Source organism: Geotrypetes seraphini, chromosome 8 (genome assembly GCF_902459505.1).
Source record: "Geotrypetes seraphini chromosome 8, aGeoSer1.1, whole genome shotgun sequence".
NCBI lineage: Eukaryota > Metazoa > Chordata > Amphibia > Gymnophiona > Dermophiidae > Geotrypetes > Geotrypetes seraphini.
In genome coordinates this window covers 76,430,494-76,456,080 of record NC_047091.1, presented here as the reverse complement: position 1 = coordinate 76,456,080, position 25,587 = coordinate 76,430,494, and the positions used below count along the sequence as shown (strand labels likewise).

Genomic DNA, 25,587 nt, shown 5'->3' with positions numbered 1-25,587 from the left:
TATGTGACATAAATGCACGAGGCAATTCTCTTTCATTTGAAAGGAAGCTCAGGAATGAGAGAGCATAGGATAAAATTAAAAGGTGACAGGCTCAGGAATATTCTAAGGAAATACTTTTACAGAAAGAGTGGTAGATAGTCTCCTGGTAGAGACACACTGAACTCAAGAAAGTGTGGGAAAGGCATGTGGGATCTCTTAGGGAGGAGAGAGTGAATGCTGTGGATGGGTAGACTGGATGGGCCATTTATCCTTTATCTGCCTGCCATCATGTTTCTATTAGAGAACCAAAAAGCAAATTGGTGAGAGCTTTAAACTCCCTTTTGGAATTACCCCAGTGCCTGAGAAATAATAGGGTAGTTGAAATGATTAAAAGGACTTTCAGTACAGACTCAGGCCACCCTACAGTTCAAATTTAGCCCTGGGTGGAAGTTCTTTGATGACTAGCACCAGACCAAAATCTAAATAAACTCCACCCTGTGCATCATAATGTCCTTGCAAAATTATTCAATTCAATTATAAATAAATACTCCTACTAATAAGCCCAGAACACTGAGAATAATTTCAAAAATAGGAGCAAAAAGACTGAGAAGCACTTCTAACCCCCTCAAAACCACAACAGTGAAACAAACTTGATGGGACTTAGCTAAGTTGAAGTTTTCTTAGCATTTCCTGTTTAAGTTTTTATTTTTTCATTATATTATTTTAGAGTTGTGGCTCTGGGGGGTTTGAAGTGCTTCTCAGTCTTTTTGCTCCCATTTTTAAAATTATTCAGTGTTCTGGGCTTATTTATTTATAATTGAATAAGAACATAAGAACTGCCGCTGCTGGGGGGGTCAGACCAGTGGTCCATCCTGCCCAGCAGTCCACTCACATGGTGGCCCCCAGGTCAAAGACCAGTGCTCTAAATGAGTTCAGCCTCACCTGTGTACGTTCCAGTTTAGCAGGAACTTGCCAGCTTAGTCTTGAAACCCTGGAGGGTGTTTTCCCCTACATCAGACTCCGGAAGAGCGTTCCAGCTCTTCACCACTCTCTGGGTGAAGAAGAACTTCATTATGTTTGTACAGAATCTATCCCCTTTCAACTTTAGAGAGTACCCTCTCGTTCTCCCTACCTTGGAGAGTGTGAACAGTCTGTCTTTATCTATTAAGTCTATTCCCTTCAGTATTTTGATGTTTCGATCATGTCTTCTCTCAGTCTCCTCTTTTCAAGGGAGAAGAGGCCCAGTTTCTCCAATCTCTCACTGTACGGCAACTCCTCCAGCCCCTTAATCATTTTAGTTGCTCTTCTCTGGACCCTTTTGAGTAGTACTGTGTCCTTCTTCATGTACGGTGACCAGTGCTGGACGCATTACTCCAGGTGAGGGCGCACCATGACCCGGTACAGCTACATGATAACCTTCTCCAATCTGTTTGTGATCCCCTTCTTAATCATTCCTAGCATTCTGTTCACCCATTTTGCTGCCGCAGTGCATTGCGTGGACGGCTTCATCGACTTGTTGATCAGAACTCCTAAGTCTCTTTCCTGGGATGTCTCTCCAAGTACCGCCCCTGACATCCTGTATTTGTGCATGAAATTTTTGTTACCGACATGCATCACTTTGCACTTATCCACGTTGAACCTCATTTGCCATGTCGATGCCCATTTCTCGAGCTTGATTATGTCACTTTGTAGATCTTCGCAATCCCCCTGGGTCTTCACTACACTAAATAACTTTATATTGTCCGCAAATTTAATCACCTCACTCGTTGTACCAATGTCCAGATCATTTATAAAGATGTTGAAGACCACAAGTCCAAGCACCGAGCCCTGCAGTACCCCGCTGGTGACTCTTCCATTCCAAGTATTGTCCATTTACCCCCACTCTCTGTTTCCTATGCTCCAGCTAGTTTTTAATCCATGTGAGTATTTCACCCTCAATTCCATGGCTTGCAATTTTACAAAGTAGTCATTCATGCGTAACCTTGTCGAATGCCTTCTGAAAATCCAGATATACAATGTTGACCGGGTCGCCCTTGTCTATCTGCCTGTTTACTCCCTCGAAGAAGTGCAGCAAGTTCGTCAGGCAAAATTTGTCTTTGCTGAAACCGTGCTGGCTGGTCCTCATTAAACAGTGTCCATCAAAGTGATCAATGATCAGTCCTTTATCAGCACCTCTACCATCTTTCCCGGTACCAAAGTCAGACTCACCAATCTGTAGTTTCGCAGATCTCCCCTCGAACCTTTTTTGACGATCAGCATAACATTCTCCACCTTCCAGTTGTTCGTAATCTTTCCCAATTTGATCAACAGATTGGCTATCAGTTGAAGCAGTTTAGCTATAGTCCCTTTCAGTTCCTTGATGACCCTCGGATGGATGCCATCTGGTCCCAGGGATTTATCGCTCTTAAGCCTATCAATCTGCCTGCATACCTCTTCTAGACGTTATGATGTATGGAGTGGAGTTTATTTACATATCAGTCTGGTGCTAGTCATCAATGAACTTCCACCCAGGGCTAAATTTGAACTGTTGAGTGGTCTGAGCCTGTACTGAAAGTCCTTTAATAATTTCAACTACCCTATTATTATTTCTCAGGCGCTGGTGTAATTCCATAAGGGAGTTTAAAAAGCTCTCACCAATTTGTTTTTTGGTGGATATTTTGGTTTTTTGAAGCCTCTATTAGAAAACCTACTGGTGGGAGGGGGAGGGGAAGGAGGAGCAGAAATTGTTGGCTTCCACCGAAAACAATCAGTTTTGACTGAAACCAGGCAGAAAAAAAGATTTTGGGCCAGTTCCAGCACCATAGCCAAAATTCAGTCAGCCTCTAATGGAGAGCTCCATTATAATGTGCTTACATCCCCCTGCTTGTCTGCAGAGAAAATGCAGATGGAGTGGATCTCAAACAAAGACACTCCAATAAAAAGGGCTGAGACCTATAGAAGTGGAGTAGCAGCCCATCATCACCACTTTGGCCAACAAATAAGTATATGGGAGGGAAAAAAAGGAAACCTCAAAGGGATAATCTTCAGGAGAAACCCAGGTTTTGGTTAAAGAAAGAGTATGAAGCAGAAAGAAATCATGGAATATATAGTAGGCAAACACTCCACAAGTAGAATGAGAAAAGGAGATGGGAAGAGAAGGGATAGTGGTAAGACAAACATTATAAGGAAAAATTATGTTCTTACCTGTTAATTGTTTTTCCCTTACTAGGCCAGTTACTGGGCAGACTTGCACGGTCTGTGTCTGTGTATGGCCGTTTGGTGGAGGATGGGCAGGGGAGGGCTTCAATGGCTGGGAGGGTGTAGATGGGCTGGAGTAAGTCTTAACAGAGATTTCGGCAGTTGGAACCCAAGCATAGTACCGGGTAAAGCTTTGGATTCTTGCCCAGAAATAGCTAAGAAGAAAAAAAAAAAAATTTAAATTGAATTCAGGTTGGGCAGACTGGATGGACCATTTGGGTCTTTATCTGCCGTCATCTACTATGTTACTATGTTATCTTAGACGCAGCAGATGAATCCAGAGACCAATGGGATAGCCCACATCTACCAGCAGGCAGAGATAGAGAAACTGATTAACAGGTGGTCCTATTGGCTGGCACTCCTCCTGTTTATACAGAATAGCTCCTTGCCCAAGCATCCGTAACCATCAATAGACATAAAAAAACTTATTTCCCATAACAAATCTCAAAATGCAATAATACAGAAAACAAGCTGCCAGAATAACAAACTGCGAAAGTTGCAAAAGAAAAATACGAGACACAATATCCAGAAAGGGTGGGGCTCTGGATTCATCTGCTGCGTCTAAGGGAAAGAAAATTAACAGGTAAGAACATAATTTTTCCTTCCCTAGCAACAGCAGCAGATGAATCCAGAGACCAATGGGATGTAGCAAAGCAATCCTCAATCTGGGTGGGAAGCAAACGCCGCCTCCGCAACAACTGAAGCACAAAACGCCCCTACCGCATGCGCCCCCACATCCAAGCAGAAATGCGAAGAGAAAGCACTCTCGGAAGACCAATTAGCCGCGAGACAAATCTCCTCCAAGGAAAAAACCTCTGGGCCGAGCCCAAAAAGTAGCCATCGCTCCGGTGGAATGGTCATGAAGTTCTTTCGCCAACCGCTTCCCTGCCAGCAAGCAAGCATAAAGAATGTCCTCCTGGACCCATCGAGCGATGGAGGCTTTGGACGCCGCCATACGTTTGAGGCGTCCCTTGAAGAATACAAAAAGGAGATATAAACAACTAAAAGTCGTTAGAAACCGAGCTCGCGGAAAACGCAACGTACGTACCAAAAAATGCAGTGAATAAAAGCACTGCTCCCAATTTCTCCTCCCAGGAAGGAAGGAAGGAAAAGCGAGCATGACATAAAAGAAAGGATGACACCCCCCTAGAAAGAAATAGTGGTACCATCCAAACCGATACCCCATATTTCGGAAATCAGAAATAGGAATCCCCGCTGAACAAGGCCTGCAACATAGAAAACTGCAGAGCTGAAGCCATGGCCACAAGAAACCCCCTTTAGAGTCCCAAAAGACAAGGATGAAATGAAGCCTTCGGTAAACTGAGAAGAAGTACATGAAGATTGTACTCCAAACCGGGCTTTCTAAGAGGCGCATGAATATACCGCACTCTGTTTAGGAACTGAACTACATGAAGCTGAGAAGTAAACGAAGAGCAATATACCTAGCCCTTGTAACAAGCCAAGAATGGCACTAGAAGTTGAAGGGAATTGAACGCTAAGCCCTCGGCAATACACTTGTGCCAAAAAGGAACTCTGGAGTGGTTCAAATGTTAAGAAGCACCCAAGAAAGGAAAAACCTCCAAAAGGAAGCAGAAGCCACAGGAGAAGACGTCCATAGCACCTGGATAAGAGAAGAAACAACCTGCTTCGCATAACCCTTACACGTCAGCCATGATTTTTCAAAAAACTAGATCGTAATACTAAAGTAGTACAAATATCCATGTTGATCGGACCCTAGGCGAGCAAAGCCGGAGATACCAGGAAACTTCTTAGTCCGGCTGTCGAAAGACTCATCAAATCCGCATAGTAAGGATGGCGCCGCCAATCCAGAGATTCTACAAATACTGTGCCCGGAAAGCGAGCTCGAGATGGCAAATGCAAGTCATCATCAGCCAGCGGAAAACACTGAAAAAGAGGAGGCAGAGGCGAGAAAGGAGCCACGCAGCTACCCCCTCTAACTCCCACTCCCTGGGCCCGCCAAAGAAGCTAGGAAACTTAGAATTGAGAGACAAGGCCATGAGGTCTAGGTCAAGGAGATCTCACGTCCATAAAAAGAGCTAGAACGCCTGAGCCACAAATCTCAATATCCAGGATGCAGAAGATTACACTATTACTAACATGCACACTTTCCAGAGCATACCCAGCGCTGTACACTGTAACATACAAGAAATGGGCCATGCTCAGATTCCGCGGAGAGAAAGTCTATCCAAACTCTTATCCTGATCCATAAAAGGATCTTCCAACAGAAGACGAAGATGAGAGTCCATCCATTGAAGCAGAACAACTTCACCTGCCAACTGATTACAACACTTACTGCCCAAGCTGTAGAGAAATACCCCCATCCTAATACTGACCAAAAGGACCCTCAGCGACAATCCATAAGAATGATCTGAGAAAGGTAGCCTGACCATGCTCAAGAGTAGAAGAATGAACAAGTACTGAGTCGCCTCTGAAGACCAGACTCCTGGAGCTGAGGATGGAAGCCACCGAGCCCCCCAACCCGACAGCCCGGGATGGTCGGTGGTCATGAGCTAGTCCAGCAAAGACCGAGGCATGCCTTGAAAAGAGATATCGCGCAACCCTGCTCAAGAGTAGAAGAATGAACAAGTACTGAGTCGCCTCTGAAGACCAGACTCCTGGAGCTGAGGATGGAAGCCACCGAGCCCCCCCAACCCAACAGCCCGGGATGGTCGGTGGTCATGAGCTAGTCCAGCAAAGACCGAGGCATGCCTTGAAAATAGAAATCGCGCTGAGCCACCAAATCATACAGAGCGATGCAGGAGGAGCATACCAAAAAATTGGAGCCCTGAGACACCGGGAACCACTGGAACAAAAGCGACTGCTGTAGCGTAAGAAGGGAAAAGCAAGCCGAAGTTCCCAGTGGAGTCAGCAATATGGATCCCAAAAACTGTACAGAATCCCATACTCTTGGTCATGGTAAGCGAAGAAGAATACCAATCTGAGACCGAGACCCCACGCCCAAGTCTCCAGAAAGAAACACATGTCTCTCCTATATGAATAAAAACATCACCCCGATATACCTATAAATAGTACAGGAGAAAAGAGCGCTGTGCAAATTCGAAGATGCACGTGTAAAGAACTAAGGAAAAGATACCACCCTTTTCGTGTCAGTCAAATGGCCCGACTGGAAGTCGTCTGAATCAAGCAGGCAGTCAAGAAGAAATTAGATGAATCGCCTTGTAGTGCCAAAACGGTACCACCGCCCACATCACCTAAAACGTTCGTGAAGCCTTGGGTAGGCGAAATGGCATGTGCCAAAACCGAAAGCGCTGCTCCAAGAGAGGCAGGCAAACCAAGTGCCGATTCGGAGTCCATAGAGAAAATGTAAATATACTCCCAGGTTGTCTGCAGAAATGTGTAACCCCGAGAAACTAATTCAGCAGAATGTGATCCAGCCTGTCCAATGCCCCCGTCTCGGGCACCATGCAGTAAGTGGAACAATGTCCCTTAGTTCCCGAAGAACTACAAGAACTGTCCTGAGGACCAGTAACACTGAAAAGGGAAACACAAAACATAGAGATTCCAAGAACGAACTGGAAACCTGAGGAGGATGCAAAGATGCAAGCATCCTGAAAAATCTTCACAGCCCCCTGACCTGACATTATAGCGTCTTCTTCCAATGACTCGTCAGGCTTTCTCATGAGGGAGAAGTCAAGATCCCCTCAGAATGAAGTGCAGAAGGTCAGGGAATGGCAGGATGAGACTATAGGATCTGCAAGAAGATTCTCCTAGGAAAAATCAAGTTTCACAATGTAAAGAGGAATATACTGGAACCATGATAACAGTACTAACCCCATGCAACATGAGTGAAATACATATGTCCTTAAAAGTGAATACGTACTAGACTCAATCAAGATGCTGCATCTACCGCCCCGTGGAAAACAACAGCATCCTTACAGGTATCAGACAAAGCTCACATCGCTAATGAGAGCTTCAGGGATGAGGCTAACAGCCACATGGCGCATGATCCTCCATGGGTTTGATAGAATAGGTAACTGGCTCCTCGTTAAACGGAGCTGTACAGCCCTTCCTGTCTGGTCGGGGGGCCCATCTAGCATGTGCCATGAGAAAATGGCAACAGGAGAAACCAGCGTGATAAGCATGGAAACCTGAAGTCCAGGCCCCCTCAGAAATAGAGAAAGAGTCCTGGACGCAGGAAGATGCGCAGTGTCATTATGCCCATAGAGACAGCCCGAACTTGAAAACTGTACTACCTTTAGGCATATATATCCTGTGCCACTACTAGACACATACAGCTCAGCAAAGAGGCCCAAATAAGGACAGTTACCAACAGACAAAGGCTCAATCTGCAGGGACCCCAAGAGAGACAATGAGATACCTGTGTGAAGTACAGGGCACTATCTTACTGCTGATCTCACCGTGCCATGAGTTGCCGTATGTCACCCCAGTCCGGAGACAAACCGAGACTGGGTGACCTAGCACAGGTCAGAGTCTCTCTGGTAAACCCCTTGAGTGCCCAGAGTCCGATTAAACAAGCAGCTTCCTTAAAGGGAGTACAGCAGGAACACAGACATAGACATATAAATCTGCCCAAGCTTGTCCCAAAGCTGGTGAAACACATACAACTTGTCTGAACCGGAAAAAAGAGAAGCCCCGGCATACCCTGACCAAAGTCAGCTGGAAACAAACTACCGGAACGCTGCAGCTCTCCCGCCATCGCCAGAGACCCAAGCGCACGCCTGATTCTCGCTGACACGTGGCCGCTGAATCAACGCTCCTAGAAACATAGTCTGATTGAAGCCCCGCAAAATTTACCCTGCCACGGCTTGCATAGAAAGAAAATCAGACTCAGGGAATAACCAAAAGAACGGCCCACAGCGCCGGAAAAATACATGTCCCATCTCTTGCGCGCTGCTATAAACCGGCACCTGCACAATCAGCTGCACATGGCCGTGACAAACACCGATAAAAGAGAGCCTTAGATTAAACAGGACTACTACTGCTACACTGAAACCAAACAATGAGAACAAGTGCGAGTATGAAATCGCACCGCTACTGACGCGCTGTAACCAACAAGGAAACCAAGCGCGTGCATGCAAAGGGCGGGAAGTCCCGGCTCCCTCCATGGATTTCTAGTCATAAAACTTAGCCTCAATAAAATATCCATTCCTTAAACATACGTTGACCGAACCCACATTACTAAGACTCCCAAACAGAACCTGAAGTTCAACCAACAGTAAAAAATCAGACATACTCACAAGCTTGTTGTTAGGGCCAGTTGAAGCCAGTTAAAGCTGGTTGATCAGCAGTAACAGCAAAATGCAGCAACTGTGGTCTTTTTATTTTTTTTTTTAAACAGAGAAGGGAAAGAAGAAAAAAATTGAGACCCAGTCAGACCCTCTAGCAATGGAGGGAAGGTGAGGCAGGGACCTGGGGAGGGCCCAGGTGTAACCCCTAAAGCCAGCACCATTCAACCAGATACCCCTGTCTCACTGAAGAGAAAATCTCAACAGGAGAAATAGCATTGCCAGCTCACTGAAGAGAAACCTCAACAGGAGAAAATAAAGTTCCAGTCACAGACAGAATTCAGGAGCTAGTTGAATAGCGACCTTTTCCTGCTGGGAGATAGAAAATACTGGATAAACAGGAGGAGTGCCAGCCAATAGGACCACCTGTTAATCAGTTTCTCTATCTCCGCCTGCTACTAGATGTGGGCTATCCCATTGGTCTCTGGATTCATCTGCTGCTGCTGCTAGGGAATGTGTTGTGAATAGATGAGTTGCCTTGGAAAAGGGGAAAAAAATGCAGTGAAAATGAGATGCTCAGGGAAGATGGAAATGATAATGAGATGTAGGGGGAAAACCCCCCAAAAACAAACAAAATAACCCTGAAGCTCAAGACAGAAGAAAATGGCTGGTGAGGTGAAAACAAAAAACATGAGTAGAGTAGTCGTCAGGTGATGGTATGCCATGCACCATCAGGCACATGTCTTCTATCAAACCACCGGATGAAGTGAAGGTTATCAATAGTGGTGGACTTGGCTATCGCCATGAAGAAAAGCTAGTTATCAGCAACATCCCCCCAACACCTTGAAATCACCATAGCTTTCTTGGCTTTGATTGTTCCGTACTGCCTCTACAGTTGCCTCCAGCTCCCCACTGCTTTGTATGCAGCATACTGTGGCAATCACCTCTGCAACCTGCTCCAAGAAATTAGTTTTCAATTTTTAAGCCCACCCTATCACCTAATAGCACCATTTTTTTGTGTAGAAATTTATTTAAAAAAAAAAAAAATTCTAACTGTACAATCTACAAATCTCAACTGTGCATAACAGAATATGTATTAGAACAGATATAGAGCCCACAGTACAGAGAATCCCCAATGTGCTTACATCTTTAGAAAGCATCCTAGCCTCAATTTTGGTGTGTACATGCTCCACTTCCCAAGAGCATTATTGTGCCAACATGTGCCACCTCTGTGCCCCATAAGTGCCAATCTTCAAGTCACCAAGTGATAAATTTTACTCATTACCTTCAAGATTCAATAAGGCAAACAAAGAGGAGCAAGCTGCAAGTCAGAAACATTTGGTAAATACAGATGCCACAGAAACACTAGAATTCAGCAAATGCTACCTGATCATTCCTACACCTTTAAAAGAACATTAGGCAGTAGCATAGGCTTCAGGTCACTACCATTTCAGAAGCATCACCAAGTTTTTTTTTAGTTCCAACTTTAAATGAAAAGCAGTTTCATCAGTTCTTCCATAAAATGGAAATTAGTTTATGATTTATTGACTTATATATCACCTTTGTCCAAGGTTGATAACAATGAAGAGTTAAAAAAAAAAAAATAGATAACCCTCTTCCCCCCCCCCAAGTTACAAACCAGCAAATATAAATAAGTCTAAGTGCTGAAGCCTCAACAGGCTGCTGTCATTCATGTATACCTTTTACAAATAAGGACAAAGACTTGAATGGTCAGTGGTCTAAAAATGTCAAGGCTTTCAACGTTTTCATATATTTTTGGAGTAAGGCTTCCTGAAGCTGACCAATGGCCTTACAGCCAGTCATATGGAACTGTTGTGAACCATCTGCTATGTGAAACAGGTCCAATTTCCAACAAAGCGAGACACTTGTTCTAATGGTAATTACAATTTTGTAGCTATAGGTTTCATCTGTGCTTAAATCTTTCATCATTGATCTGAAAAAGATCAGAACAGAAATCTTAGTAAAATCAGGATTTATTTCCAGTTCAGCAGCAGAATCAAGCATTTGCCCAATGGGACCTACCCATTTCTTGCTTAATGTCTTGCCATCTAAAGCAGTCATGGGAACATTAGATACTTACCTTGGTAATCTTCTTTCTAGTAGATAGGAAAGCACAGTTATTTACTGTAACAGGTGTTATCCAGGGATAGCAGGCAGCTATTCTCACATATGGGCAACATCATCAACGGAGCCCGGATGAGAAAGCTCGCAAGCAGACTTGGCTTGAAGAAACTCGAAGTTTGAGTCGACTGCATCACGCAGGCGAGAGTGCCTTCCCGCCCAGTGTAAGGCGCGTCTCCTCAGTTCAGATAGCTAGCAGAGAAGCCAACCGGGGGAGGTGGATGGGTTGTGAGAATAGCTGCCTGCTGTCCCTGGATAACACCCGTTATGGTAAGTAACTGTGCTTTATCCCAGGACAAGCAGGCAGCCTATTTTCACATATGGGTCACCTCCAAGCTAACCAGAATGGGATGGTGGGAGTGTTGGCAATTTAGGAGAATAAATTTTGCAATACAGTTTGGCCAAACTGTCCATCCCATCTGGAGAAAACATCCAGACAATAGTGAGAAGTGAAAGTATGAACCGAGGACCAAGTCGCAGCCTTGCAAATTTCCTCAGTAGGTGTAGATCTGAGGAAAACTACTGAAGCTGCCATGGCTCTGACTTTATGGGCTGTGACTCTACTGTGTAGGGGTAATCCAGCCTGGGCATATCAGAATGAGATACAAGCAGCCATCCAGTTGGAGATGGTACGCTTAGAAATAGGATGTCTCAACTTGTTTGGATCGAAGGAAACAAAAAGTTGAGGAGCGGTTCTGTGTGGTTTGGTGCATTCTAAATAGAAGGCCAAAACACGTTTACAGTCCAGAGTATAAAGAGTTACTTCTCCAGGATGATATTAGGCTTTGCAAAAAAAAATACTGGAAGAACAATGGATTGGTTGAGATGAAATTCCAACACCACTTTAAGGAGGAATTTAGGATGAGTACGGAGGACCACCTTGTCATGATTGTAGCTCACTGACTCTTCAAGCAGAAGTGAGGGCAATGAGAACCACCACTTTCCAAGTGAGATACTTCAGATGAGCCTGGTCAATTGGTTCAAATGGAGGCTTCATCAGTTGAGCAAGAACAACATTGAGGTCCCAAACCATAGGAGGCAGATTGAGAGGAGGTTTGACATTGAAAAGTCCTTTCATGAATCTGGAAACCACCGGATGAGCAGAGAGGGGTTTCCCTTCAATAGGCTGATGGAAAGCCGCAATTGCACTAGAAGGACTCTGATCGATGTAGACTTGAGGCCAGAATTGGATAAGTGCAAAAGGTAATCCAAAACAGAAGATAAGGAGGCTTCTTATCATGAGAAAAACACCATGTAGAAAATCTAGTCCATTTTTGGTGATAGCACTGTCTAGTGGTAGGCTTCCTAGAAGCCTCTAAAACATCTGACAAGTTGAGAGAACTGAAGAGGAGTCATGTTGAGAGGTACCAAGCTGTCAGGTGTAGAGACTGCAGGTTGGGATGAAGAAGAGATCCTTGATTCTGTGTAAGCAGAGAAGGAAAAACTGGTAGAAGGTATGGCTCCCTGTTGCTGAGTTGAAGTAGAAGGGAGTACCAAGGATGTCTCGGCCACCGAGGAGCAATCAGAATCATGGTGGCATGATCGTTCTTCAACTTGACCAGAGTCTTGAGAATGAGAGGGAATGGAGGGAATGCATAGAAGAAGAGATTTGTCCATTCCAGAAGAAAAGCATCTGCCTTGAGGCGATGAGGAGAGTATATCCTGGAGCAGAACTGAGGCAGTTTGTAGTTGTGGGGAGCTGCAAAGAGGTCTATCTGAGGTGTTCCCCACTGTGAAAAAATGTGATGAAGAGGCGAGGAATGGAGTGTGCATTTGTGAGGTAGCAGAAGACGACTCAAGTTGTCCACTAAGCAATTTTTCGCCCCTTGGATATAGACAGCTTTGAGGAAGGTGTTGTGGCGGATTGCCCAGTCCCAAACCTTCAGAGCTTCTTGACAAAGGGAGGCAGATCCTGTCCCTCCCTGTTTATTGACATAATACATGGCGACTTGGTTGTCGTGAAGAATATGTAGAAAAGCGTGGAGAGCCTTGAGGATCACTCTCAGTTCCAACAGATTGATATGACACCGACGATCCTTACTGGTCCAAGGGCCTTGAGTACGGAGACCATCGAGATGAAGGCCCAAGTGTAGGTCGAAGAATCTGTCGCGAGGACCTTCTGATGGGGAGGCGTTTGAAAAAGCAAGCCTCTGGAAAGATTGGAAGAGAGCATCCACCAACAGAGAGACTGCTTCAATGAAGGAGTGACTTATGTGTCGAGAAAGTGGGTCGCAAACCTGCGTCCATTGAGATGCCAGGGTCCACTGAGGAATTCTGAGGTGAAGTCTGGCAAAAGGAGTCACGTGTACTGTGGAGGCCATGTGACCCAGAAGTACCATCATGTGTCTCGCTGATATGGAAGAGCGGGAAGACACTGTATGACAGAGTTGAAGAAGGGCTTCCATACGTTGTTGTGGAAGGAATGCTCTGAGTTGGACAGTGTCCAGAACAGCTCCAATGAATTGTAGAGTCTGTGAGGGCTGAAGTTGAGATTTGGGAAAGTTGATTTCGAATCCCAAACTTTGTAGGAACCAGGTAGTCCATTGGGTCGCTACAATAACCCCCTGAGATGTTGAATCTTTGATGAGCCAGTTGTCGAGGTAGGGAAATACCTGAAGACCATGGTTCCTTAGAGCTGCTGCTATCACAAAAGGTATTTGGTGAACACCCTGGGAAATGAAGCCAGGCCGAAGGGTAGCACTCTGTATTTGAAATGCAGATTCCCCATCAGAAATCTGAGGTATTGACGGGAAGCCGGATGAATGGGAATATGAGTGTAGGCCTCCTTGAGATCCAGAGAGCATAACCAGTCATTCTGCTCGAGAAGGGGATAAAGGGATGCCAGGGACAACATGCAAAATTTTTTCTTGGACCAAAAATTGGTTGAGGGCCCTGAGATCCAGAATGGGCCGCAGATCGCCCGTCTTCTTCGGAACAAGGAAGTAACGGGAGTAAAATCCCTTGTTCTGTTGTTCCAAAGGAACTGGCTCGATAGCATGGAGATGAAGCAGAGCTTGAGCTTCCTGAAGAAGAAGGGCAGTCTGGGATGGACTGGAAGGATATTTTCTTGGAGGGAGGTCTGGAGGAACCCTGAGTGAAATGAAGAGAGTATCCTTCCCTGATGATGGTAAGTACCCAGAAGTCGGATGTAATTGTTGTCCATCGATGGTAAAAAAGATGGAGATGACCTCCTATAGGGGGAAAAGAAGGCAGTCAGAACGTTGGAGGTTAAGCTCTGTTTTAAACAGTCAAAAAGGCTGAGTAGCCTTAGGTGCAGCAGAAGGTTGAGGTTTTTGTTGCTTCTGAGGCTGCTGTTTCTTAAGAGGGCGATTATAAGGAGCAAAACGCCACTGATAGACAGGAGCAGGGCGTGTAGGTTTGGCAGGAGCTGGCTTTGGCTTAGGTCTAACTATAGAAGCAAAAGATTTTTCATGGTCAGACAATTTCTTGGTGGCTGCCTCGATAAGATTCATCAAAGAGGTCATTGCCTTCATAAGGAATATTAGCTAAGCGGTCTTGAAGATTAGGGTCCATGTCAATGGTACAAAGCCAGGCAAGGCGATGCATAGCTACAGAGCAAGCAGCTGTTCGGGCAGACAACTCGTAGGCATCATAAGATGACTGGAGTAGATGCAATCAGAGTTGAGATAAAGAAGCAAGGACTTCTTGAAATTCAAAGTGCTTTTGAGTATCCAAATAAGTCAAGAACTTTGGTAATAGAGAAATGAGGAACTCAAAATAAGTAATAAAATGAAAATTATAATTGAGGACTTTAGAGGACATCATGGCATTTTGATAGATGCGATGTCCAAATTTGTCCATAGTTTTCCCTTCCCTTCCCGGAGGAACGCTGGCATAAACCTTGGAAGTATGGGACCTCTTCAAGGAGGACTCGACAAGCAGGGATTGATGAGGTTAACTGAGTTGTCAAACCCTTTGCGATGCACAGTTTTATACCTAGAGTCCAATTTTCCTGGAACAGCTGGTATGGTATAAGGTGTCTCCAGGCATCGACCAAAAATCTGATTCAAAAGCTTCTGAAGAGGAAGCTTAAGTGACTCTGCCGGAGGTTGAGGAAGATGCACTACTTCGAGGTACTCCTTAGAGTATTGGGAGCCAGTGTCTAATTGAAGATCCAAGTCCACAGCCATCTGACGAAGAAAAGATGATAAAGATAGCTGATCTGCCAATGCTTTGCCTTGAGAAGGACTTGAGGACGTCGAGGCAACCTGGGTCGAAGATGAAGCTTCAGCAGGAAAAAAAGGCATCAAAAGAATATGGAGACTTGGACGAGGCAATCGAAACCGCTGCATCATCGAGGTTCGGCATTGGAGATCTCGAATGAGGAGTCGGAGGTCTAGTCGAAGTAGTGGTAAATCAAGGCTTAGTTGAAGAAGGTCGTTCTTTAGAAGAAGAACCATGCCTTGAAGGATGCTTCGATGAAGGCCTCGATCATCGGTGAGAACTGTGACTGGAAGCAGATCTCGAAGATCGAGGAGACTTCGCCTCGGAGACAGAAGCAGCCAATGCTATCAAAGAATGGATAGGACTGGAGGCTGTAGATCGAAGCTCCAGAGGCTTGGTGGAGGAACCTCGATGCACTCGCAGAGACTCTGCTCCCTATATAGAGTGTGAGGATTCCTGCCGAAGCACTTGCAAAGATACTGCTCCTTGCTTTACGTGCTTGGATGCCAGACCAGACACTCGCAGAGACTCTGCTCCCTGTAAAGAGTGGGTAAGCTCAGACTGAGACAAATGAAGCGGCTCGACCTCACGGGAGTCTGCCGAATGCCCAGGCTGGATGAGAGGAAGAAGCTTCGGTCCCATATTAGTAAGGTACTGAATGAATTGCTTCTCCAACATGGTCTGGAAAGAAGCCGGCAAGGATGGATCTGCATCTGAAACCGGACCACCTGCTCTGGCTGGAGGTTCCACCGAGGCAGTGTGAGTGTGCTTCGACTTGGAAGTCTTAGGCATTTTTAATCACTGTCTGCTGAGCTACCTGACCTGAGGAAACAGGGGAAGATACAACAGATGTCGTCGAAGAGAGAGCCGCTGCAAACGACAAAGGTCTGATGAGGCTCGAGGTGGAAGCAGTAGAAGCAGGAGGGGCCTCGGTCGAAGTCGATGGATCAGAAGAATCCATCTCGAAGAGCTTATCCACCAAAATACGACGACGGTTGAAAGCTCGAGGGTGAAGCACAGCACAGCGCAGGCACGACTTTGGATGATGTTTCGGCCCAAGGCACTTGAGGCAGCAATGGTGTGGGTCCGTAAGAGAAATCGCAAAATGGCACTTGCTACACTTCTTGAAGCCCGTGGCAGGCCAGGACATAGAAGGAAAAATAGCTGCCGCAAGATTGAAGCCCTCGGGCTGCGGCCGAGCGGCCTGTCCGGCAAACGGACGGAAGATGAAATTTATTTTTTTTTAAAACTAGAAATGAAAGAAATAAAAGAACAGCGATTTGTGAAAAAAAAAAAATACAAACCGCGGCACGAAGTAACGAAAAACGCAGAGAGTCAAAGATGGACTTCTTGGCTCCGTGGAAAACTGAGAACTGAGAAGACGTGCCCTACACTGGGTGGAAAGACACTCGCGCATGCGCGGTGCTGACGACTCGAAACTTCGAGTTTCTTTAAGTAAGTCTGCTTGCGAACTTCCGCATCTGGGCTCCGCTGATGATGTCACCCATATGTGAGAATAGGCTGCCTGCTTGTCCTGGGATAATATCAGTTTTGACCAAGGAAAGATTAAGTTCTTACCTTAATAATCTTCTTTCTAGTAGAAAGAAATTATTGCTGAACCTGTGGGTAATCTATCCCTTCTTGTGAGAATTCTTGTATGAAGCTTCATTAGCATTCTTTTGCGCCGCCTCTCATCCTTCTGGGCTGTCCTCCAATTCTGGAGAGAAAGTAGAATAGGGAGGGGTACAGGGCTGCTTCCCAAGAAGCATGTCTGTTCTGCTCACATTATTAAACAAAGCTTAACCATTTGTAATATATAAGGTGAAAAAGAAACAAATCACCGACTTTTTGAGTCTAACTTGCACTAGTCCCTGGTGCACCAAGACCCTGCATAGAAGTCTGCCCGTTACAGGCCACGGAAGGAAGGCATAAAGAATACCTGCCTTTAGCCAGGGTTGCACCAGGGCATCTAAGCCTTTGCTTCCTAGTTCGTGTCTTCGACTGAAGAACGGAACCACCTTCTTGATGGCTGCCGATGCCATCAGAGGAGGCCTCTGGAGAGATTAGACTGAAGCATTCACTACTTGAGGGATTGACAAAGCGTTGAAGTCACTTCTATTAGTTCAGAATGAAACGTCCATCGAGTCACTCTGAGGTGCAGACTGGACGTGAACGTCATATGATCCAGAAAGCGTAACATTTGGCGACCAATAATTCATGGTAGGGATGAGACTTTCTGGTACAGGTGAATGCCAACTCTCTGCCAAGACAGAAAATAGAGATTGCATAATTTCTAAAGAATTCCTATGAGCTCCATTCTGATGGCACCCTTAGAAAGGCTGGTCAGAACAGAAATCCAGCTTACCATTACTTGAAAATGCAGACATTCAGCGAAATCAGTAAAGCATGGGCGGGTTCCCAGAATAAAGTGTGGATTTACAAGAAATAAGATTAGCAAAGGTAAGAACCTAATATTTTGTTCTTGTACAATCCCACTTTATTCCGGGACGACTGGGATGGTTTAACAAAGCAGTTCTGTAAAATCAGGGTGGGACTGATGAGCCTGCTGCCAAAACAGAGGCACCAAAAGCAGCATTCTGCTTGGCTGCCACATCGATCTTGTAAAACTTGGAACACATATGCAAAGAGGACCAGGTAGCAGCCCTGCAAATCCCTTCTAAAGAGACTGCCAGCGACTACCCAAGAGGACAAAATCTCTCTAGTACAGGGGTGTCAAAGTTGGTCTTCGAGGGCCACAATCCAGTCGGGTTTTCAGGATTTCCCCAATGAATATGCATGAGATCTATTAGCATACAATGAAAGCAGTGCATGCAAATAGATTTCATGCATATTCATTGGGCAATGAATATGAGATCTATTTGCATGCACTGCTTTCATTGTATGCTAATAGATCTCATGCATATTCATTAGGGAAATCCTGAAAACCCAACTGGATTTCGGCCCTCGAGGACCAACTGACACCTGTGATCTAGTAGAATAAGCCCGCCACGCTAGGGGCTTTTTTTCCAGCCGCGGAAATGGCCATACAGATCCATCTGGCAATAGTGGCTTTGGAAGTCGGTCCACCCTTGCAGGCAACATCAACCAGAACAAAAAGATGGACAGATAAAAATTGTTCATAACTACCAGGAACTGCAAAAACAGCTTGTACACGTCAGCAGGAAGCCAGACTTCCTGATTTACATGGAAAGTAGAAACCACTTTCAGAAGAAGAGAAGGAACAGTGCACAGCACCATACCGGAATCCGAAATATGCAGAAAGGAATCTCGGCAGGAAAGAGTTTAAATCTCCAAAACCTACGTGTGAAGGTATTGGCCACTAGAAAGAGTCTCGATTGCAAGATCCATGAGAGATGTCTGCTCCAGAGGCTCATAAGGCAGACGAGCCAGAGGGCAAAGAACCAGATTGAGAGTCCAGGCTGAAATGGAAGGTGCAGCGGAGGCCAAAGCTTCAGAGTGTCCCACAGATACAATGGATGACAGCCAGATGAGCTGCCAAGGAGTCCCACAGAGAAGCAAGTCCACAGATGAAAAACCGGCAATCTGTACCTGGAGAGAAGCCACCACCAGGTCTTACATCAGGCCATCTTGCAGAAACTCCAAGATACGAGGAATCAACAGATTAGACAGATCCACCTGCCTCAGGATGCAACACACCTGATAACCTCTCCAAGCCTTTGCATAGGCAGCTACCATAGATGACTTCTTGCTGCAAAGTAATGTGCCAACCACCGCAGAATAGCCCTGGCCAGTTAAGGCCATGTGTCAATAGCCATGCTGTAAGACCAAGGAGCCCCGGATGAAAAGGCAGTTTCAGGGATATGCCTCTCTGTAGACGTACCAAATCGGTGTATCAAGGTCTTCAGAGCCAATCCAGAGCCACTAGCATCACCAGACACCAGGTCGCTATCCTGCAAATGATCTGACCCACCATGGCTCATTGTGGAAATACATAAGAAGCAGATCTGTGGGCCAGGACGTCCAGTCCTACGATTCCCCACTCAACTCTGCAACTATAGAAGTGGACTGCCTTCGTATTCTTGGCTGTGGGCATGAGATCCCTATGTGAAGTGCCCCAAGTCTGAACTATGAAGGAAAACATTCTCTGGGACAATGACCACTCTCCAGGATCTAGAGTCTGCCAGCTTAGACATTCTCTACTGCCACATGGGGCACCAAGAGGGCCTTGCAAGTAAAGTTCCAACCACTGGAATAACATCCGTGCTTCCAAGTACAGGGAAGCACTTCTGATGCCACCCTATCTGCTCACATAAAAGACACCAAAGTGGCGTTGTCTGAAAACACCCCGACAGCTTTACCCACAGGAAAGACTACAACTGTAGCAAGGCCAACCAAATGGCTCCAAGTTCCACACAATTGATGGACCATTTGCTCTCCGATGGAGACCACTTGCTCTGGAGATGGCGACCACAGCAGAGGCATGGCGCTGGAGCACATGAAATCTCATATCTCCTGTGAGATGGAAAGATGGAGATGTGAAGATTGGATTTGATATCCAGAGAGGCCAGGAACTCTCCCAGAGCCACAACCACTATGATGGAGTGGACTGCTTCCATACGAAAGTGGGGAACATTTAGTGCCTCATTTACAGACTTCAAATAGAGAAAGGGCCTCCAATCTTGTGCCTTTTTTTGGCACTATGAAGTATAAAGAGTATCTACCTGATCCATATTCTTCTTTGGGAACTGGTCTATGGCGTGAGAATCATTGCACTGTTGCTCGGACTCCGACCTTCGGCCGTCTGGCTGGGAAGTCGAAGAACAGATCTGGAGAGGGTCATGAAAACTCAATCTTGTGCCCACCCCGATGATTTCCAGAACCCAGCAGTCAGACGAGATCTGGTCCCATTTGTCACAGAATGCCGACAGCTGCCCTCTGATATGAGGAGTGGCCATCTTCCTGGCATCATTGCTGCTTCTTGGAGATGGAACCACCGTGGGAACCCACAGATTGCTGGCACCTATAACTGCCAAATCTGTCTGGACCCCTGAAAGGGCCTCCGAGAAGAGTAGCCGGAAGAAAATTGGCGAGATCTCCTAGAGACACAAAAATTGCCTTGTAGAGCAGCACATGGAAGTCAACTGAAGTAGGCTGAAGGCTAAAAAAAAATGAAGAAAGTTTAACAAAATTTGATGGAATGTCAAAATAAAAAAAATTAAAAAAAAGAATTGTGAAGAAAACTACAATAAAAACAAAATGGCACAAAAAAGGATTTCTACGTTTGGCACACTGAGGAGAAACCAAAAACACAACTTCTCAGCTTCACAGAAAACTAAAAACTGATGGTCCAATGAGCCAATATCGGGCAAAATGGCACAGGCACTGCCTAAAGATTTAGTGACAATGCACTTAACAGTGTCCATACTGGATTCCATGAAGGATGTCACCTACATGTGAGCATTGTGCCGCTTTTCCTCAGAAATTACAATGTACTCGTATATATTTTTTTGGTATCAACAGAATAGACTTAATTATGAGATAGGAGAAGAAACACTTTCCTCTTCCCCCTCCAAAAAAAAAAAAAAAACCCCCAACAAATACAACAGCAAAATATTTTAACAGGACAAATTCCCATTATAGGTCAGATTAACTTCCTTAAAAAAGTCAACAGGATACAATGCCTATATCATATGAATTAAAACATAGTAGAACTAATAGGTTTTGCACTTGTATTGTGTTTCAAGTTTTATTAATTTTAATATACCGACCATCGACGTGCAGATTAGCTGGTTTACAATGCTAAAAAAAAATTAAAAGTTAAAAAAATAATAAATGATTATAGGTGGGGGAAGACTGAACATTAAAAGACAATTTACAACTACAAACTTGGACTTGTGCTGTCTGCATATCATCTTAATAGCAGCAAGGACATGTGAAGCTGGGACATAGACAAAAAGGTTTTTGAAAAAAATAGAAGCAAGTGGCTAGATGAAGGTAAACTGTAGGTTATTTAAATAAGATGTGTTATTTAACAAGATGTGGAATAAGATGCGTTATTTAACAAGATGTGGTTTTTGTTGGAGCAAATGGCAAAGCTAGCCCTGAAGTGGCACAAGTATCAGCCAGTTTCACCTTTACTACAAGAAGAATGCAGTCCTGAATTAGACATAGCCATTCTGGGAGCAAGTTCTAGAATGGGTAGTGCTCCTGTGAAGGCTTGCTGGCTGCTGTTGGTTACATCATTTTAGGTAGGCACATTGAAGGATGAAGGCATAGGAACGGTCTCCTCAGAAGTATGATTCAAAACGTTTGCAAAGGCAAATTTATACCTAGCGAAGTCAAATTCTGTGAGGGAAGGAGTGACCAGACCCGTTGCTGTCAGCAGTGCAGATACATCTAGCTTCATTCCAGTTACCACCTCCTCTGCAGACAGAACCACAATAAGGCTCTTTAAAACTCCCACAAAAGTATATTTAAGAAAAGGGCACAAGGCACTTGTTTGTCCAGGGCCCAAGAAGGTGCTTCTTCCCTGGTTAATGATGCCTTCTGGCAGAACCTCCGAGGTCTATAAAGGTATAGAAGCTGTTGCATGAAGAAATCCAGATTAAGTTCAGACCTTTGCTGGTTGTCTCCACACCAGCAATAGGTGGCCTGTAGACAGATTTCAGCATGGACATCTCTCTAAGGCAGGGGTGTCAAAAGTCCCTCCTCGAGAACATCAATCCAGTCGATTTTTCAGGAATTCCCCAATGAATATGCACGAGCTCTATTAGCATACAATGAAAGCAGTGCATGCAAATAGATCTCATGCATATTCACTGGGAAAATCCAACTGGATTGCAGCCTTCGAGGAGGGACTTTGACATCCCTTCTCTAAGGGATCCTTTTATTAAAGCTTAGCATACACTAAGGGACATTACACCATGTGCCAAATGTTACATGTCCTATTTTATACTTATGGGCCACATAGCACTTAGCAAGTGCTAAGCTTTAGTAAAAAGTGACCTAAGACTAGATGCACACGTCCCTTTGTCCCTGTCAGGAGTTATGGAAGAGTTGGGAAACCCTATCAGAGTGGTACACGCATCTTTAGCCATAGTGATGGAAACAAGAGGAAAAAATCCCAATTCACTGAAAGATTCCTTGAGGCTACTATATATAGCCCTAGTAAGGAGGTGCTAGAAGCTGCGAGTAACATAGAATTCAGATATGGAAAGAGTATCTCTAGGTCAAACTTACAAGTAAAGGAAAAACTGAGCCTTCTGTGGGTATACAATCTGCCTCAATGGTCTTGTCAAGAGATATTTATGAAGACTAGGTATATGGGAGGTCATACATCTTTGGAAAAAGGAGCAGAAACACACCTTGGAATCCCTATGGGTAGAAATTCCGTATGTAAGGGGGAAAAGGATAGTGATAGGCGTGTACTACTGTTCGCCTGACTAGGATGAAAGGACAGATGCTGAAGTGTTATCAGAAATTAGGGAGGCTAACAGTAATAATGGGTGATTTCAACTACCCTGATATTGACTGGGTAAATGTATCATCAGGGCATAATAGGGGTTATAAAATTTCTTGATGAAATCAAGGACTGCTTTATAGAGCAGCTGGTTCAGGAACCGACAAGATATGAAGCAATTCTAGATCTAGTTCTTAGTGGAGCGCATGATTTGGTGAGGGAGGTAATGGTGCCGGGCCATTGATAACAGTGATTATAACATGATCAGATTTTATATAATCCCTGGAATAAATTTACACAGGAAATCCACCGCCACAAGGATCAGACTGAAAATAATTGTAAACACAAGGAATGTAAAGTCAAATGCAAGGCACTAATAATGAAGGCAAAGATATCTTGAAAAGAAGATTATGTTGGAAGCAAACACACACAGTAAAAACTTTTTTAGGTATATTAAAAACAAGAAAAAACCAGGAAGAGAATCATAGTGAAGAAATTAAATTAATTATTTGCCTCAGTCTTCACTGAGGAAGATGTAGGGGAGAAACCGGTGACAGAAATTGTATTCAATTCTGATGAATCAGAGACACTCATACAAATTTTTGTAACACTGGATGACGTAATGGGTCATTTAATGGTTATTGGACCTAGGCTCAGACTACCTGATAGAATTATTGACATCCTGTTGTCTCATACCTGCAGAAAGGCCTTGTTTATTTTGAGCATAGCCCCCATTAATTAGAGGCACCCATCGTCTCTTGACCTGGGAACACTATTAATTAATTACTATCAGTAATACTGTCAGATTTTAGCAGGGAATCTGCCACTTGAAAGGAAAGAGAGCAGCTTTATGACAAACTAAAAGGGCAGGATGGGATAATTGCCATCTTCCATTTAACCAACAGAAGATGAAATGTATAAAAATCATAACCATTGCCCAGGCTCAGGGGGATTTCTGTTGGTCCCTGCAGGGATTGTCTCCCTGCTAGTCTAACAGAAATTTCCCAGTAAATGCTCTGTGTGCCTGTAACTTTTGTGTGTGTATGAATGGTGAACACCAGAAAAGACTGCAGACTGGAAAGTACAAGGTGCAGGAATTTTTATTGGAAGTCTATACAAAATTGTAATCCATAAAAATGGCTCTCCTATACATGGAATACGGAGCCAACACAGTCTGTGTTTCAGAGAAACACTCCTTCCTCAGGCGTCCTATTGAGTAATGTATAGACTTCCAATAAAGATTCCTGCATCTTGTACATTCAAATCTGCAGTCTTTTCCTTGTTTTTGGTGTTCACCATTTATTGCAGACCCGTTTGATTTTTCTTTGTTTGTTGTATGAATGGTGAGACTTCTCTCCCTCCGAGTATGTAAGTTCTTGTTTGGAGTCAGGGACATAGGCCACTGCTAACTTACTGCCTGCCATTTCTTCTTTAGGACAGCGAGTTATCTTTCAGCTGAATACCTTTACCTGTTTCCACTTAGACTGATATAAGTTTCTTTCTTCTTGTCATATTTTCTCCCTCCTTTTCCTGTATTAGAGTGGGCACAGCATAATAGTGCCTTGCTGTGAGCTGGATTTTCAGAGGAAGTAATCAGACAACTTTAGATTGCTATAGGAATTCTCTGATTGATACATACATACATATATATATATATATATATATATATATATATATATATATATATATATATATATATATATATATATATATATATATGTATGTATGTATGTATGTATGTATGTATGTATGTATGTATGTATGTATGTATGTATCAATCAGAGAATTCCTATAGCAATCTAAAGTTGTCTGATTACTTCCTCTGAAAATATATATATATATATATATATATATATATATATATATATATATATATATATATATATATACACACACACACACACACATATATATATATATTTGTACCCATCTTTTATCCCTCACTTGTGCAAACATATTTATCCTGTCCATGATCGGTGGTGATTCTGCCACCTGTGACTCACATATTAGGTTATAATATTTTCTTTGCTTGTGATTTTTTTTTATATACTTCTGTGTTTGTGTACATGAGCGATATATTGTGCCTCTGAATAAAAAGCTATCAGAGAGAAAAAGGTAGTAGTTATTGCCTATCCACAGACGTGTGCGATAGGGTGCATGTGTGTGTCTTTAGGTGCTAGGAGTGTAGCAATTGTACGGTAGGTACATTGGCCACAGGGCCCTTACACTTGATGTGCCCGAGAGCTGGGTTAAGAACCCCTTGCTCCAGATAAATAAAACATTCTCAACTGCAGTTTGAGCCAATTCCACTCTTAGCTTTAACTGATCTTTAAATACTCTGCTTCTTCCTGCAAAGGAAATGTGGTACATAATTTTCTGGGGAAAAGGAATTTGAGCTGCTATTTCTATTTTGAAATTTTGATTCAGTTTTCTCATTATGCTTTTCAAATTTAGAGTGCCCTTTAGTGTAGGCTTACAATGGTTGCTATTTACTTTTTCTATGAACCTATTGAGAAAATATGAATAAGTGTGTTACTTATGAAAAATTAACTTTATACAAAAAAGGGATAAACTTATTGCAATGCCTCAACCATCTCCTGAAAGCACCCTTAGCAAGTCAGGTTTTCAGGATCACCACAGTGAATCTATATGAAAAATTTAACGTACTAAAATGCCCACTGTATTTAATTCTACTTAATATACACTTTCATTGTGGTAACCCTGAAAACCTGACCAACTAGGTGTGCTTCCAGAAGACTGTTGAGAAGCACTGGCCTTTTAAATAGTCTGGATCATTTTCTCCAAAGGTCTTGAAGATTATACACCCCCCCCCCTTTAATAAGCCATATTAGGTTTCTACTGCAACCTGGAGCATTAAATGCTCAGACTCTGCTCCCACACTCATAGAATTCCTATGATCATTTGAGCAGCGTCAAAGCTTTTAGCGCTCCGGGCCATGGCAGAAACATCAACCATGACTTATGAGGGGGTAGGGGGAGTATAATCTTCAAGACCCTTGGAAGAAACAACCCAGACTATTTAAAAGGCCAGTGCTTCTCAACAATCTTCTGGAAGTACACCTAGTTGGTCAGGTTTTCAGGGTTACCACAATTAAAATGTATATTAGGTAAAGACTGGGTATTTCATGCACAAGCATGGAGCATACTTTTATCTGAACATAAGTAAAGAGTTTTATTATCTTCAATCTGTCACTGTTCGACTTCTGATATCAAACTAAAGTGATGAACAAATCTATCAGTACTGAAAAGACAAAGATTACATGAGAGGTTTCCCAACAGCAGGGTTTGGATAAAGTGGCCTCCAGAACAGTGAACAGAGGGCTTATGTTACTGGGTGAAAGGCTGTGGCTTTTCA

General features: G+C 43.9%; 1 protein-coding gene across 3 annotated transcripts in view; it reads right to left on the bottom strand.

Moving 5' to 3' along the window:
- The window catches only part of RTN3 (reticulon 3), a 164,972-nt gene that overhangs the window by 136,834 nt on the left and 2,551 nt on the right, over nucleotides 1-25,587 (bottom strand). For 2 of the 3 annotated variants that reach the window (XM_033954841.1, XM_033954842.1), the window contains exon 3: nucleotides 9,730-9,765. The exons of the other annotated variant lie outside the window; for it this stretch is intronic. In XM_033954841.1, coding sequence (XP_033810732.1) covers nucleotides 9,730-9,765 — 36 coding nt within the window. The remainder of the gene's footprint in view (nucleotides 1-9,729; nucleotides 9,766-25,587) is intronic. 3 annotated transcript variants of the gene reach the window in all.